This window comes from Sciurus vulgaris (genome assembly GCF_902686455.1).
Source record: "Sciurus vulgaris genome assembly, chromosome: 1".
Classification (NCBI taxonomy): Eukaryota; Metazoa; Chordata; class Mammalia; order Rodentia; family Sciuridae; genus Sciurus; species Sciurus vulgaris.
In genome coordinates this window covers 75,643,641-75,658,877 of record NC_136461.1, presented here as the reverse complement: position 1 = coordinate 75,658,877, position 15,237 = coordinate 75,643,641, and the positions used below count along the sequence as shown (strand labels likewise).

At 37.9% G+C, this 15,237-nt stretch overlaps 1 protein-coding gene across 15 annotated transcripts in view; it reads left to right on the top strand.

Annotated features, from left to right (window-relative positions):
- Positions 1-15,237, top strand: part of LOC306668201 (uncharacterized protein) — a 528,324-nt gene that overhangs the window by 469,765 nt on the left and 43,322 nt on the right. Inside the window, exons 4-5 of one of the 15 annotated variants that reach the window (XM_079151404.1) lie at positions 3,826-3,904; positions 11,611-11,659. The exons of 13 other annotated variants lie outside the window; for them this stretch is intronic. In XM_079151404.1, coding sequence (XP_079007530.1) covers positions 3,826-3,904; positions 11,611-11,659 — 128 coding nt within the window. The remainder of the gene's footprint in view (positions 1-3,825; positions 3,905-11,610; positions 11,660-15,237) is intronic. One more of the 15 variants, XR_013765764.1, reaches the window with a different exon arrangement.

Genomic DNA, 15,237 nt, shown 5'->3' with positions numbered 1-15,237 from the left:
TATGGTAAATAAGGAAATTGAATTTTCCTTTGGAAGACTCCATTTCTTCTGTCCCAAAGAAAGGAGTTATTATTTTGCAAATAAGATATGTGCCTCCATTTTACAGGTTTTCTCTGATTTCCCCGGCCTGGGTAGTCAACTAAAAGGGTTCATTTAAATCAGAGATATAAGACATAGTATACAATGTAAAATTTTTTTTACTCACATCTACTGCTGAGAACTTTATAAGTAGAGATTTAAGAGGGCGGGCTTGAGGTCTTACTGACCTCCCAGAGTTTCTCCCAAACCTGAAAGATTATTATATCAAAAGTCAGCATTTCATTGCCCCCCTATATCCATAAAGAAAATTAAAATCATATGCTGCACAGCAAGCTTAAACCATTCAGAATGCTCATAAACATATTTAAAGCCAAAATTACAGCTGTTTCTTGACTCTGGGTACCACGTGTAGCTCGTAGATGTGGTGCTCACGTTGCTGCACACACTGTAACAGTAATTAGTATATTTTAAGCACCACAGTATTCCACAAGAACACTCTTTGGTGGTGATACAGCAACTTCATGACAAATACTCCCTCCTGTACTGTGCAGTCCGTTCATAAGGAAAACACTGAGTGCTCTTCATGTTCTACCAGAGCCTCATCATCGGTTTTGGGGAAGGAGATAACACGTTTTGTCAAATATACAACCCCAGACAGGATTTCAATGGACATGCACAATTGTGGTAGCCCACAGACATCTTTATTTTTCCCCCTGTACTTTTGATGCAATTTCAAATTTGGAATTGAATGGATTGCATATCAGTTTAACTGAAGGTCTAACTGATGCTACGGAAGGTTTCAATCTTGGGCAAGCACCCTTTCTGGTTACTGTGCTCTGAAATAGAAATCAACAGTCAAACATGAACTTTAATTAACTTCCACTAGAACATAACATATGTTATACAAAGATGTAGGAAGTGTGAAATCCTTTGCAAAATGGAAATTTCTCTGCATCTGACAAAGTGGGAGCAAATTTATTATTATTATTTTATCCTCATTATTATTTTATGTTTTTATTTTCGCTCTTATTTCCACTCTCAGAGTTTGAGGTAATTAGGTTAACAAGTCCTCTGCAAGGGTGGCAAAATGTACTTTGAAGTGGTGATGGACCACATGGTGTGAAATAGCACTTGTGTTTAGAAAGTACTGATCATAAGTTCAGAGCAGTCTGTTCACCTGGTCCCAACTCTATATTATCATCTATAGAGTAGGATGTCTAGGAGAAAAGCAGAATTTACCCTTCTCCCCTTGCAGAAAGGTAAATTGCATATCCAGCCCTGGGAGAGGGAGCATTTATGAACAGAGTAAAACTTGGCAGTTCAAAGTTCAACAACTTGGGCTATAGACCATCCTACGGTGATATTTTTGCAAGGGTGCTTCTTAGTTTATATCCCTGCTCAGTGAATCATAAAAAGAAATAAACCTCCCTGTCTACTAAGTAGACAAATAAGATGTTATTCATTAGGATTTCTGTCTCTTTGGGAAGTAAAATAAGCACAGATTATTTATTTATTTGTGTATTTGTATTCTGGAGAAAGGTTCTAAAGATGAAACCTGGTGAATGCCTTTGCTGTATAGCTTCTTAGCTATACTTCTTGTGAGCCTGGAGAGAAAAAGTAGGTTGGGGCTAGTAGTCAAAAGATTCCTAACAGAATCATTAACCAGGGCAGAGAAATTTGCTGAAGATTCCAATTCAAGGGTCTTCCTTTTATTCCAAAGAGTCAGTATTCATCTCCCCAGCACCATTTTTCCTAGAAAGAACTCAATACACTGTTAAGCAGAGGAAATCTATCTTCAGGTAAAATCTTTCACAGACTTCTTTTATAAAATCAATAAATGTAGAGTTGCTTTGGCTAAGGAAGTAGGAAGAACAGAACCTCCCTCAAACTCCTTCTCCGCGTCTTATCTTCCCCAAGTCTCCTCTCCTGAGGAAACTCAGAGGACATTCACAACTTCTGTGAGCATGATCTGAAAATCATTGACTCGAGACAACTAAGTCCCCTTGGACTCATTTTCCTTGACCCAAAGAGAAGTCACTCTTCACTCTCTACATTGTCTGATGGAACAAAGGAGAATATTGGAAACTTCGCATTTGAATGTGCAAGATATTTTATAATATAGATTCCCCTAAAAACAGTAAAATTTCTGTTTATGTACAACAATAACTAGCAACACACATATATTTCCAAATATGGGAAAGAAAACTATGAATACACATATGTGTATGTTTACAGGATCAGAGTTATGCTTATGCAGAATAAGTAGATGTTTATGCTGTGTGATTGGAAAAAAACTTCCTCAGACAAAATATACTTCCCACGGGCTCTGTTGCATGTGTAGAGTCTCCCATTTCACGCTCCTGTGGGTAATGGCAGTTGTTGAAAAAGAAATAGCAGCTGGGGGATGGCCTATATTCTGCTATTATTGGCCATTTATAGTTTACTTTCAATCAGTCCTTCTGAAAGTAAGATTAGGGTTTGGGGTACAATATAACACAGAAAAGATTCAAAGCAAACAGAAGAATTGGGATTGGAGAGCATTATTTAGGCAGGTCTTTGAAGGGGGGCATTCTGATCAAGTGCAGTGCAGTGTGGTACAGGTTTATTTGAGAAAGTTGTACATTTAAAATCAGAACCATACAGAAAGAAGGATAGAAGAACTGAGGGAATCTTTGTTCCTTTTGCATGCTTTTTAGCTACTGAGGAGCTTGTGTGAGTATAACCTGTATATAAAATTGGTCACCAATTGACATTTCTATTTGAAAAACAGTGAGACCGAGAGAGACTTGATAGCTTGAGGAAGACTCAGAATTTTCCAATCATTTCAACTTGCTTCCCTATAAATCATCTTACTTTTAATCTCTTTATTTCATGCTGTAATATCTAGAATGCCTTTCTTAAAAATCAACTTGAGAGAAGTATCCCTGAAAGTGTTGACTGTTTTGTTGCATTCAGCTTGTACAGAAATGAGCAGTTTCTGTATTTACCCTGGGCTGCAGAGTGAGGGGAGTGTCGAGGTGGGGGTGAAGGCAGTTTGTCCTGTAATCCTGAGCAGTGCAATAACAAAAGGATGCTTCCCCAGGCTCCAAGAGGTCTGTTCTGCATCCAGCGGGCAGTCAGCTAACCATTGCGGTATCAGCCGTAGAGACACTAAAGCTGAAGGATAAACAACTGCTCCCGGTCAGATAAATTTCATCTGCATACTTAAAATGTGGATTTTCTGTAAGGGTTCAAAGAGGAAGATAAAAATATATATAAATAAATAATAAAATAAAAATAAAGCCAGATGAGAAAGAAGCCTATAATGATAAATTGCAAAGTTTCAAATGGCCATTAAGTCGAGCAAGTCAAATGGCTACCAAATGGAGTTTCATTTCTCATTTTATTTATAAACATTCATATAAAATTGCAAAGAGAAAAAAGGGAAAATCCTTGAACTCCCGTGAAAGACATTTTGTGCCTGGTATGTTGAATTACTATTAAGTATTCACCTGTCTTAAATGGGCTCTTTCTCCAGCCTCTGCATCATACATCTTAATGTCAGTAACATCTGCAACGGAATGGTAATGTGGATCAGTGAAGATAATCACCAGTTAATAAGAGCTTCAATCGTGCTTTGGCTAGTGTACACCCTTTAATGTATTTCTTTGGATAATTTACCAGTTCAATTTTATTAAATGCTTATGCTTGATCAAAAAGTGCTTGTGTATGAAATTAGCTGCGAATCTGAATTTTTAGAAATTACTAGCACTGGTCGTTTTGCTTCATGCAGTCTTTACCTTTCAGCTGTCTTCGGAGCTTAGATCGCAGAAGTCATCATTTGAAAATCATTCTTGGTTTTGACTTGAGTACATCGGAGATGAAGGTGTGTAACCTTGCTCTTTTACTGAGTCTATGCACCACAGAGACAAAACGATGAAAAGTGGAAAACTCATGTTCTTCCCTCCATTGATAAATCTCAAGTGCATTGGGTCTTGTGGGGACACTTTGACCTTTAGCATTTCTGTTTTTGTTGTTCTTTATTTATTTATTTCGCTGCAGCATGTCATGAAAAATAACCCAGGGGCGATGTAGTGGGTAGTGAGAGAAGGCGGAGGAGTGACCTGGTTTTGATTAGTTAATTCAGATTAGGGAGTAAATTTTGATTTCACAGCTGCTGTTCAGGTTCAATGGCACTACCAATTTTTCCATTTCAAGTTCCCATATATAAAGCTGACAGTTGCCTCAGCTAGAACCCTTTTTTAATGTTCCTCTTTGGCAGAGACTCTACTTTCCCCCTCTGATTTTCAGTAGCCTTCCTCCCCCATACAGCTTTGCCAGAGCTACCCGGTTGTGAGCTTCAAATCTCCGGTAATTCCAGTCCTAGCAGGCCCTTAAACACATAGCAATGCACAGATGTGCAGTGAAAATTTAAAATGTGCACTTTCTTTTAGGAATATGAACACTGACTGTCACATAAACCTCTGATGTCCCCCTTGCTGCTTTCCAGAGTTAGCTAACCCCTCCTTCTGTGTTTATATTTGTGGCTCTTAGGTACATGGTCAGCCCTAGCTTTTAGTTCTTGTGTTTTCCCATCTCTTCTTCTGTGCCAAATAGCTTCTGGTTTTATGATGTGGGCAGGGGCCGATGAGGGAATAGTTTGATTCCACAGGCTCCATTTTCATTCATGGCCTGGGCTGCGTTTTAATATAGGCCTTAGTTAGAGACACAGTCTTGTTCTCCACAAAGCTCCCTTTTACAGTTTAAATAAAGAAATGATAAACATCAAAAGATCAACAGTTTTCCAAAGAAGCCAATATATAATAGTCATGCCCAGGAGCGCTGTTATAACTGAAAACCTTAAAATGAGCATTGAATTGTAGCTTTGTTCCATTTTGTTTTTCCTCCCTATAATAGGGTCCCTTAAAAAGAAAGAGGAATAAATGGAGGGAGGGAAGTTTGAGAATTGAGACTGAAATGAGTCTGATCATTTAGATGTAATGAAGCAAAGAAACAATTTTCAGTTCTGGAGGCTTTTTGCTGTTGTTGCTATTGGGGGTGGGTGTGGATATGTTGAAATATAGCTTCTTGCAATCCAATTGCAAAACACGCCCTGCCACATGAGCCTATATTAACTTAAACAGGTGAAGTGAGTATTTTGTGGGTACCTGTGTGGTGGGCCAATGGAAACATCTTTCTAGAGGACTCCACATCCTTTGAAATTGCAACAAGTAATAGCTCCAACATTTCATTTTTGTTAAAGAAAAAACATTTGAGGTTTGTGTGCGTCTTTCTCATTACACAGTATTTATGAAGTTAGGATGTCTCCTGAAGATGACCATAGGTCTTCAAGTTGCAGAATGAAATCTTCATGTGTTTCGAGTTGCTGGGCCTTCATAAGGTCATCTTTTTGAAGAACCTCAATGAAGTAGGACTCTGACAATGACACTGGTTTAGATTATTCACTGGTAGCAGATGGGTTAATGGGCTTGAACCTGACCTGGGTGCATTTGCACTGTTTGGTGTGTGGCTTAGCTATGAACTATAGGAAAGGATTTGGGCATACAGGACAGCTAAGTGGGCTGCATGTCATTGTCCATAAGTGATCATTTCATTTAGGTTGGTAGGTTTGTGAGTTGTTTTAATCTTTATTACCTAAAGCGTCTGTATCTAATTAATGTGTCTATATGAGGTTTGCGTTAATCCATGATCAAACTGATGGAAACTTGAAGGCACTGGATCAAATGCATTGTTATGTGTCATAGTCAAAAATAGAGAAGTGAGGTGGGAATAGCTGTATAGGAAATTCAGGTTATTGCCTTTCTAGAGGTCTATAGAGCAAAACCAAAAAGACAATACAAATTAAAACAGACCAACCTGTTGTGTCTTGGCTGCTGAAGAGGAGGGATGACAGTTCAGTTCAGTGTTTAGGGCTTTAGTCTAGAAATCAGGAGATGCAGTTCCAGGTCCAGCTTTGGTGCTGACTTCTTCCTAAATGCACTCTGCCAAGAGCCACAGTCAGCAGGAAGGCATGTCACTTTCATACTTTGTGCCTTTCATTTATCCATCTGTGATGTGGGATGAAAATACCTTCTGCCATTCCTTTTCTTATGGGATGAGGCATGCGTGTAGGTCAGCCTTGAGTTCTTCAGGGGAAAGGTGCTCTAGAAATCCAAGCCTGTGTGTATTGTCTGAGAGTATCAGTCACCTGCCATAGTATGGATAATTGACAGCGATTTGCAGCACCTCCCCACACACTGAAACTGAGCATCCTCCAACCTGCCTGAAAGGCAACATTTAGCATCATTGTGGAGACCCACTTCAGGTATTGACACCTTGAAGAAAGATCCACTTAAGTGCAAGGTGAAAAATGGCTCTTTTTTCACATATTCTAAGTCTGCCGCTCGTACAAATGAAAATAAGGAGATTTATGAAATGGCAATGCAAATCTTCACGCTAATCAACAGAGTTTAGAAAAAACCAGCCAGGAGCCCTGAACAAGCCAGTGGCAAGTGTACTGCTTCAGCCTACAAGAGATAAAGTACACTAGTGCGTATCGGTTAGTCTAATTTATTCAGAGTCGTTGCCATATCACAACCTTGTGTTTGATTTTCTTATAAACTAATAATTTCTTGAATGAACTAATACTGCTACAGCCACTAGTACCTCTACCTTGTAGAAGTTTTTTATTGTTGTGTATGCAACTAAATTGAAATATCTTTCACTTGAAATATTGACTTTAATATCTCATTTGAAAAATTCATGAAGCCTTTGATGTTAAATCCATACTCAATTTAGCCAAATGCCATTAGAATATGCAATACGCCTGAATACAGAAAGCATTATTGTCTGTGTTTCTGCAGAAGAATTACATTTTATGACTGTAACGTCAGGATCTTTTTTGGATTTGTGCACGAGGAAAAGAAAGGGAAAGGCAGCACATTAGATGCAAAATGAAAAGTGGTATTGATTAGGCTCTCATTTACCCACTCTCTGCCTCGTTCCCTAAATGCATGGAAATAAGGGTTGTGCCACAGCAACTAACAATGCTCTATAATGAATGGAACAATCTTTAGAAAATTAGTGTGAGCATGTATGATAGTGCACAGATGTTGCTTGAGTAACTGTCATACATTTCTTTTACATCTCCATTTACATAAGTCTCTTTATTTCCTAATAGTATCATAATAGAAACATGACAATAGTTAATGATTTCATAAAACATGTAATGTAAAGGCTGTCAGAAAGGTAGAACGTTAATTGAAACCTATAGCTATACGGCATTAGAATTACATTTCCTAAATGAGTCATGTTAAAAAATATCCCTCTTGAACAGAGACAAAGACAGGTATATTCTTTTCTCTTTTAAAACAACAACAAAACAAAAGTCAAGCTTTCAGCAAATTAAAAATCCACCCCCCCCCCCCCAGTAAAACACAGACTAACAAATATTGCAAAATGCACTGTGTGCTAATAGAATGTTTTTTGCCTTTAGTAATTTATGGGCACTTGCCCCTCATCTATCGATCACATTTTAAAAAGTAAACTGCATTAACATTTTAGAGTACAATGGCTCCAGAAAATGTTTGATTTTTATCACTACTAAAACATCATCATGGCTGAGTACTTATGTTAGCTGGAGCAGGAACTGGAGACTGCTTTCTGAATGAAAGCTCACACAGGTTATCTAAGAGGCAAGAAGGAACAGGCTGCAGAATAGTGCAGGGAACAGGCCACCCTATTTTTTAAAGTACCAGGAACACACTTATGAAACTGAGGGTGGGGCAAGGGAGTGGAGCAGCAAAAAAAAAAAGGGGGGGGGGTAGGTGCTTAGAGAGTTCCTTACTAAACCAGATAGATAACCGACTGGCTAGAAGACTTAGATTCTTTTCAGTCTTCCATGTGGGTGTTGAGCTCCAAGGAAAAGTTAGGCCCTGGGTTGCTGCCTGCTCTGCAGCACCATCTGCTGGTCATACTTTGGCCTCTGTCAGGCTGGGTGGGGTAGTGATCTGTTCTGCTCAAGGCAGAGGTCACAACTGACTTCAATTTTAACTCACAGCATGTGAGTTGCAATTTATACCAAATTGGGGGAGGATCAGGAAGGACAGCCATGTCAAAAAGGGCTAATAGGAACAGGACCAGCTATGCAGAAGGTATCAAAGTAGTTATTTATAATACATATATTTTTTAAAGATGAAAAGAAAGAAACCCTCCCCACTTTTTTATCCTCTTAGTGTGGGATATAAAGAATCCCATGGATTTTTAGAACAAGACTAAACCATCTGTGCAAGAAAATTTATTCTCACCTTGATCCTTCAACATCTTGTGTATCTTCTATTCTATTAAATTAAGGCATTACTGAAATATGTTTAAAATTGAGCACCATCCATCATAGAGATTGAGTTAGAATATCTACATAATATTTACACATCTCAACAGGAAAAGTAATTTTTCTTTTCAGTAGTTATCATTTTTGAAAACCCAGGTTGACTTGTAAGTCACCGTCTGTCTCATCCCTTACTAAGCATTTCCTCAGCTGATGCATTTCGCTGATTTGATCTCACTGATATGGTAATAAAATCATTGGTCACTCAGACACATGGAGCTGGTAGCCATGTGTTGAATCACCTGCTGTTAATTCAGATAGAGGTATACAGATGGGACTCGGGGACCCAAATGTGTTAATCTGAGAAATCCCTCGGCAATATCCCATGGATTACAATATTGCTGAAATATCCGGTATATTACTGCAAGTTAAATACTTCTAGAATTAATTATTAAAAGTGTATTTACCAAGGTTTAGCAACTATTTAATATGTGTTGCTTCCCAATGGGAGATTAGCCTATCTAAGGGCTGTGGAATCCTGGGGCCTTTGGAATTTATTTAACAAATGATAAGCACCTGATTAAAAATAAATTAAATGCTAGTTAAAAGTATTTAAGGAGCTCATTTAAAGTGTTTCATTAGTAAAGAGTTTCCGCATTCTATCTTTATTGTCTTAGAACAATATACCAGGGCAGGAATCAAGATGGCTGCCAGAGAAGAATTGTGTAAATAATTATATTTCTTAATTACTTGTTTTTTAATCTAGTGAGAGTTTTTTTATTTTTAAGGCGATTGTAATGATTCTTTGTACTACATGAAAATAGATATCTTAATGCATTGGAAATTTAGAAGTAAGTTTTGGTTAACAGTTCTCCAGTTGCAGGCTAGTATAAGATTTTTTCAATTTTCATCTTGAAATACTATGTATGACTCCATTTTCGATTTATTTTTAGAGTTAGAGTTACTATAATTAGTGCAAGGAAAAGATTCATTCCCTTTTATATAGTTATTTGACAGAGAAAATAGTAAAATCATAAATGTATGACAAAATGACTTGAGTTCTTTTGGATGTATTGAGTACTTATTATTATTTGCTAGCCAACGTACTAGGCCCATTCATACACTTTTTGATATTAATTTTCAAGACATTGTCATAATTGCAACTTTATGTGCATGATATTCAGAATGCCAGTCTGCTTATTTTGAGTCATAATTGTCCCAGAGCTCAGACCAACCCCACTAGTCTTTCCTTATACAGAGCTTTCAGAGAAATAGGATTCTTTTGAGGCAAACTCAGAAAAGCAAGGAGAATTTTATGTCAAAACAAGCTTAAAGACATGTTTAAAGACGGAACTGTATGTTTTGTTTCAATGCTTAAATTATGGTTCGTGTGTTTGAAATCAATATCTTTTCATCTGAACTGCTTTTGTCTAAGAGTGTAAATTCCTGTGGACTAAGGTCTCAGTCTTTATGTAATAGAAGACTTTCTGGCTGCTGGTACATTATGCTTCATACAAACTAGCTAAAGTATTGTTGACCTCTGAATATGAGACTCATTCATGCTGATATTATGTGCCATGGATTTGGAAGAATGATTTCAGAGGGAATAGCATGGGAGTGAGGAGTTGGACACCATAGAGAGGCCAAGTTCTGATGAAGTGAAACGTTGCCTTGGGTAATGAAGCACCAGCTACTCCTTGACATTCTGAGCTGGACAACTGCAGCATCTTTAGGTAATAAATTAGAGATAACTATCCAGGTACACATCTTACAAGATTTTTTTTCAGACAGGGAATTCCCATCATGGGTTAAGTATAGGTCAAATGGGAAATAGTGATTTGAAATAGCAACTTGGACTTTTGCTTACAGAAATCTCTCTAGAACCAAATCCTAGATTGATAAAATGTCAGTTAATAGGAGAACCCGATCACAATAACAGAGTCTGAGATTGACCTGTGTGGGTTGTGGCTAAGAGCTGAAAGTCAATGATAATAATTGAGTCAGTTTATCTTAAGGATCCAGGATAATCAACCTAAAAGACAAAAGGAGTGGCCTTCTTCATTTATCAACCAGATCTTGGAAAACTGGAGGGCACAAATCCTTAGGGTTTCTGGATGAGGCAGCTCCAAAGGAAAATGTAGCAGTTTTACATGCATTTTACACGGGGGTAAGTGTATGTAAAGTGAAACTTTCACATTTAACATGGGTAGATTTAACACCCCTAGGGGAGTGAACACAATCAAGTGAAAATAGAAAGTGTCTTGGCATGTTCATCGGCCATGGCCACTGGTCAGGCAGCAGCTGTGGTCTTTATGTTACCAGCAAAGGCTTTGAAACCTCTCCTGGATCATCTCCACCCTCGTGGCTCCCTGAGCAATGCCGATAACAACTAGCCAAGCGATTGATGCTGCTGCTGAAATTACCTCTTTGGTCTCACACAGAGCCATCCTCCATCCATGGAGAACAGCCAGCTTGTCAGTGGAGATGGCAAGTTAGTGACTGAATGCACTCCATTGTATGCTGGGGTTGGATTGTTCCACAGGAGACCTTTCAATAGGGAGAATCTATGGATGGTTTATGCTGCTGGGCAGTATTGGTAAGTTCTGGACAGTTTCGCCTTGAAGCGGAACTCTTTAAAGTTGCCTTTTGTGCTATAGAAGTGTCTTGGTTTATGACAACTAAAGATACCGACACCGAGTTCTCAACTGTGATCACTATATGTGTACATACAATGTTCTCATGTAGAATTGTGGGGAAGCATACATGCTAAGTGTAAGTCTATGGTATCTAACTCATAGTGGGGTTATTTTTACATTAGATCTTTTCCTAATAGTGGAAAATAAATCTCTTTTTGGTGCATTAACACCAGAGCCAATACATTCCCAGTTCCTGAAACTGAAAGGAGCAAAACTTTTCTGACATGGAAGATGTCTGTCTTAAAGCATTGGGGGTGTGGAATTGGTCCCAAAGGAATGAAGAATCGTGCTCATAGGGTCTGGTTTGCTCTGGTAACTTTTCACATCTTTTGATGCTTTATACTTTGCTTATTCTTTCAAAAATGGAAGATGAAAAGAGATGCTTCGTGAATGCAGTTATAGGAGTATCAGGAAGGTTGCTGAGAAAGCATAAAATAATTACTGATAATAGCTAACATTTACTGAGTACTTCCTATATGCTAGGCACATTACAAAGTTCTTGCATGTGTGATTTAATTTATTTTTCCCAACCATCTTCCATAGATACTGTTATTTCTGCATATTTTTCAGATGAGTAAAACCAATGCTGAGAGAGAAATTGCCTCAGGTTGCTCAGCTGGTAAGTTATTGAGCTGGTTCTGATTGTAGGTTTATCTGATCCTGGGCTCAAGAAGATCATCACACCAAAAGCTAGTGCAATATAGAAGACATCAGGGTTTTAAAAAACTATTGTACACCATATTAAAGACCCTCAAAAGGTATAAAAACTTGTGACAGCCATGTACTACCCACCTCCCCAACTTAAGATACAAACTGTACCTGCTGATGGAGAGCACCACCCTCTGATGATTCTGCTGACCTCTCCCTCTGCAAGGTAATTGTGATAATGAAATTGGTTGGTGCATTTCTTTATACTTTCTCTACATACATATTTAATTCTTAAACAATGTACCTTGTTGCTTTACATTGCTTTTATTCAGATTCCGATAGCAGAATTTCTTTGGAAGTTGGGGAAAAGAGTCTAGGGAGAAAATGGAAATCACAGAGCTCATCTCCTATGGGAGTGCGTTGTGCAACGTGAAGCCTGTTTTACAGATTTTTGGTACTTTCTCAAGACTGTATGAAAGGTTTGAGTGATTTTGCCAGCATATTTTCAGGGAACATGTTTCTGAACCAGAAGTACACAAATGAGATCTTGAAACACTTGCCCTTTCCTTTAACGGGGCAGAATCGAACTTGCCCTCTTGTCTGCACTGTGTGATTGTCAGAATGGCTAATTTTCTTTGATTCTGCATTTTCTGGCATTTGGAAACTGTCCCTCAAGAAGTTAAAATCATCATCCTTGCTTGGCGCTTTGTGGCAGCTGCCTGCCTGGTGGCTTCTGGTAGTTCCGTGAAACGTGTGGGCAGAGGAACAGAAGGGCTGAGGAAGGAATAGAGTGACTGGAATAGCATTTGCCGGCAGAATGTTTGTAGCTGAAGGTGGAGCATATTCAGAGGACACTGTTAGGAATATTTTAAAATCACAGGTGCACTTCTGCTCCCTGCAATTTAAAGGCACATAGCAAATGCGATTTGTATAACTGTTTCACGAAGTGGCTACTGGTTTCCTTATTTCTAAGGTGGAGTTCTTGTAGGCAGAGGGGAGGTGAGCTATGTCTACTTCTTCCAGGAATGAATTAGTTTAAGGCAACTGTTTTTCTAGCACCTGGGTTGTAGCCTGTAGGCACTCAAGAAAGACTTTTGGAAAAAAATAAACGGAAATATCATGTTTTTCCACTTTAGACTAACCCAGTTGTGCACAAATTTTTCTTATGTCTGTTAACCCCGCACTCTTACCTGATTTAGCTCAGAGGCGGAACACCATTGTTTCTCACATACATGGATTCTGAGTTACTCTCAGAGGGGAAAGGAAAGAGCTCCCTCTGATCATGCTTTTCATTTACTTATGAAAATCTGAACTGCCACCTGAGGAATACTACTTAAAAGAACAGATGAAGGGAATAAAGTGTAATCTCCTAAAACAAGTCAGCCAAAGTTCTAAAATTATGTATTATGTCCATAAAATTTTGAGTGCTTATTCAAAATGTTTATTTATTGATTTATAAGTTATATATATATATATATATATAATTGTGTGAATATGTTAATACATAAAAGAATATACACATATTTTGACTGGAGGAGACAAAACTGAAAATATATTTAATAATAGTACAGAGCCTTTTGCTTTCATAAAATTGTTATTATGATGATGATTAGTTACCTTTCAAAATGTTTTATCATCTTGGTTAAATACTTTATGACATGACTTCTGGTTCTAATTCAGCTTGTTTTAAAGTTTGGTTTTAATGGCTGTAGAGCACTTAATCAAAGTGTGGGTCTAATGGGAAAAAGTCACTCTGGTTGCATGGACTAGTTCGTGATGTCCAGATCTTAGTCTCCTCCATTGTTGCACAGACTTTAGATTTGTGCGGTCCCTAACAAGCAAATGTCCATCTTCCCTGATGTTACCCAGTTGTCTTTGTGAACTAATTAGAAGATGTACATTCTTCTAATTTTAGCAAATGAATTTAAATCCCTCTGAGCATTTTATCTACAGGATTTTTAAGCAGGTTATAACATTCTGTTTTGGAGTTGTTAAGAAGTGTGAAGATATGGGAGCTTTTTATAGGTGACAGACATATCATTTTCAGTAGTAAAATTGTATTACAATGGAAATGATTCTTAATGCCAATTATTCTTTCCATAGTCCAAGTTTTAGTTTTTATTTTTTTAAATACAGTATTTCTTATCCATGATTACAACATCAAGTTAAAAACCTAAGCACCAGATTGAGTACATTTTCTTCCAAAAAATATCATCAGATTTATGTCCCTTGTCTTTTTGCAAAAGAAAAATACAAACTTATATTGAAGTTTCACAAGATTTTTCCAATTATTGTTTGTGAGATAACCAGCTAACCTCTGTAGGATATAAAAGATTTCCAATGTCTCTTTTTATCTCATTACCAGGAATTGTAAATATTTCACTATATTTTAAAGATTTTACACTGGCTATCATGATTATTGTTAATCTTGTTGGACTCTGACACTTTGCCTTCAACTTCTTTGCATAAATGTTTAATCTTATCTACTTTATGAGACTTAGTTAGCACCTTAAAACATAACACACCAATTTCCTGAAGGAAGCCTAAGCAAATTGCTCAACATCACAAAAAACTGAGTGATCTGATGTCCTAAAGGCAACTTTGTCAAGGCTTCTACACTGGGAACTTCCTGTTCTTTGCTCAGGTCATTTCATGTAGCTTATGTGACATTTGACCACTTGCACAGCAGATGGAGTGAGGATGTCAGAGTCAATATCTACATTAAATATTAGTAAAACTTTGAACTTTTGTACATGAAAAATACATATGAGTAGAAGAACTAACATTACCCGAGTACATCACCTTAAGTTTCCCAAATTACAACTGCCTTTACAGCATTGATACCTATGATAATGTGAATCTCCTCTAGTGATGGAAGTACTTGAACTAATTATGTCACTCAGGATGAATGAATTCAACTTTTTCAAGAATAGGTTTTGATAGGGTGAGAACATAAACAAAGTAAATACTCTGGGCCCCTTCGCAGTAGGTGATTATTGGAATTGAAGGAGAGACACAGTGGATAATGCACAAGCATGGCAAGCTAGGAAAATAATAAACAAATTCTGAGGTTTTGTGACAGTAAGCTCTTTTTCACACTCTTGAGAGACTTAGAAACTGTAATGTAGGGCAACCCAGCCACAGCTGCTGACCTGTCATTCCGGATCAGAGCACAACTGTGTGCTGGGCCCACCAGAAGGAGATGTGTTGGGCCTGGGCATGGCTGGGCTTCAACCTGGAGCCAGGACACAGACTCCAGCCAAGGTTAAGGTGTTTGGGCAAAGAACAGGGTTTGGACCCAAGGATGGTGTCATCTCATGGATGGTTGGTTGCTGTTCCTTGGATGATGAATATAGCCTGGAATCCAATCTGAGGTCATTTAAAGTGTTCAAATGGCTTTTCTGGACCATGCCATTTTTTTTTTTTTTTTAATGGGGGAGACTGAGGTGATATTTAGTTTAAATGTACTATAGTAATTCTCCATATCAGGTTAGAGGCAAAAGCAGTATTTTCAAAGACTCTACAAATCTTTTCATGAAAGTTACTTGG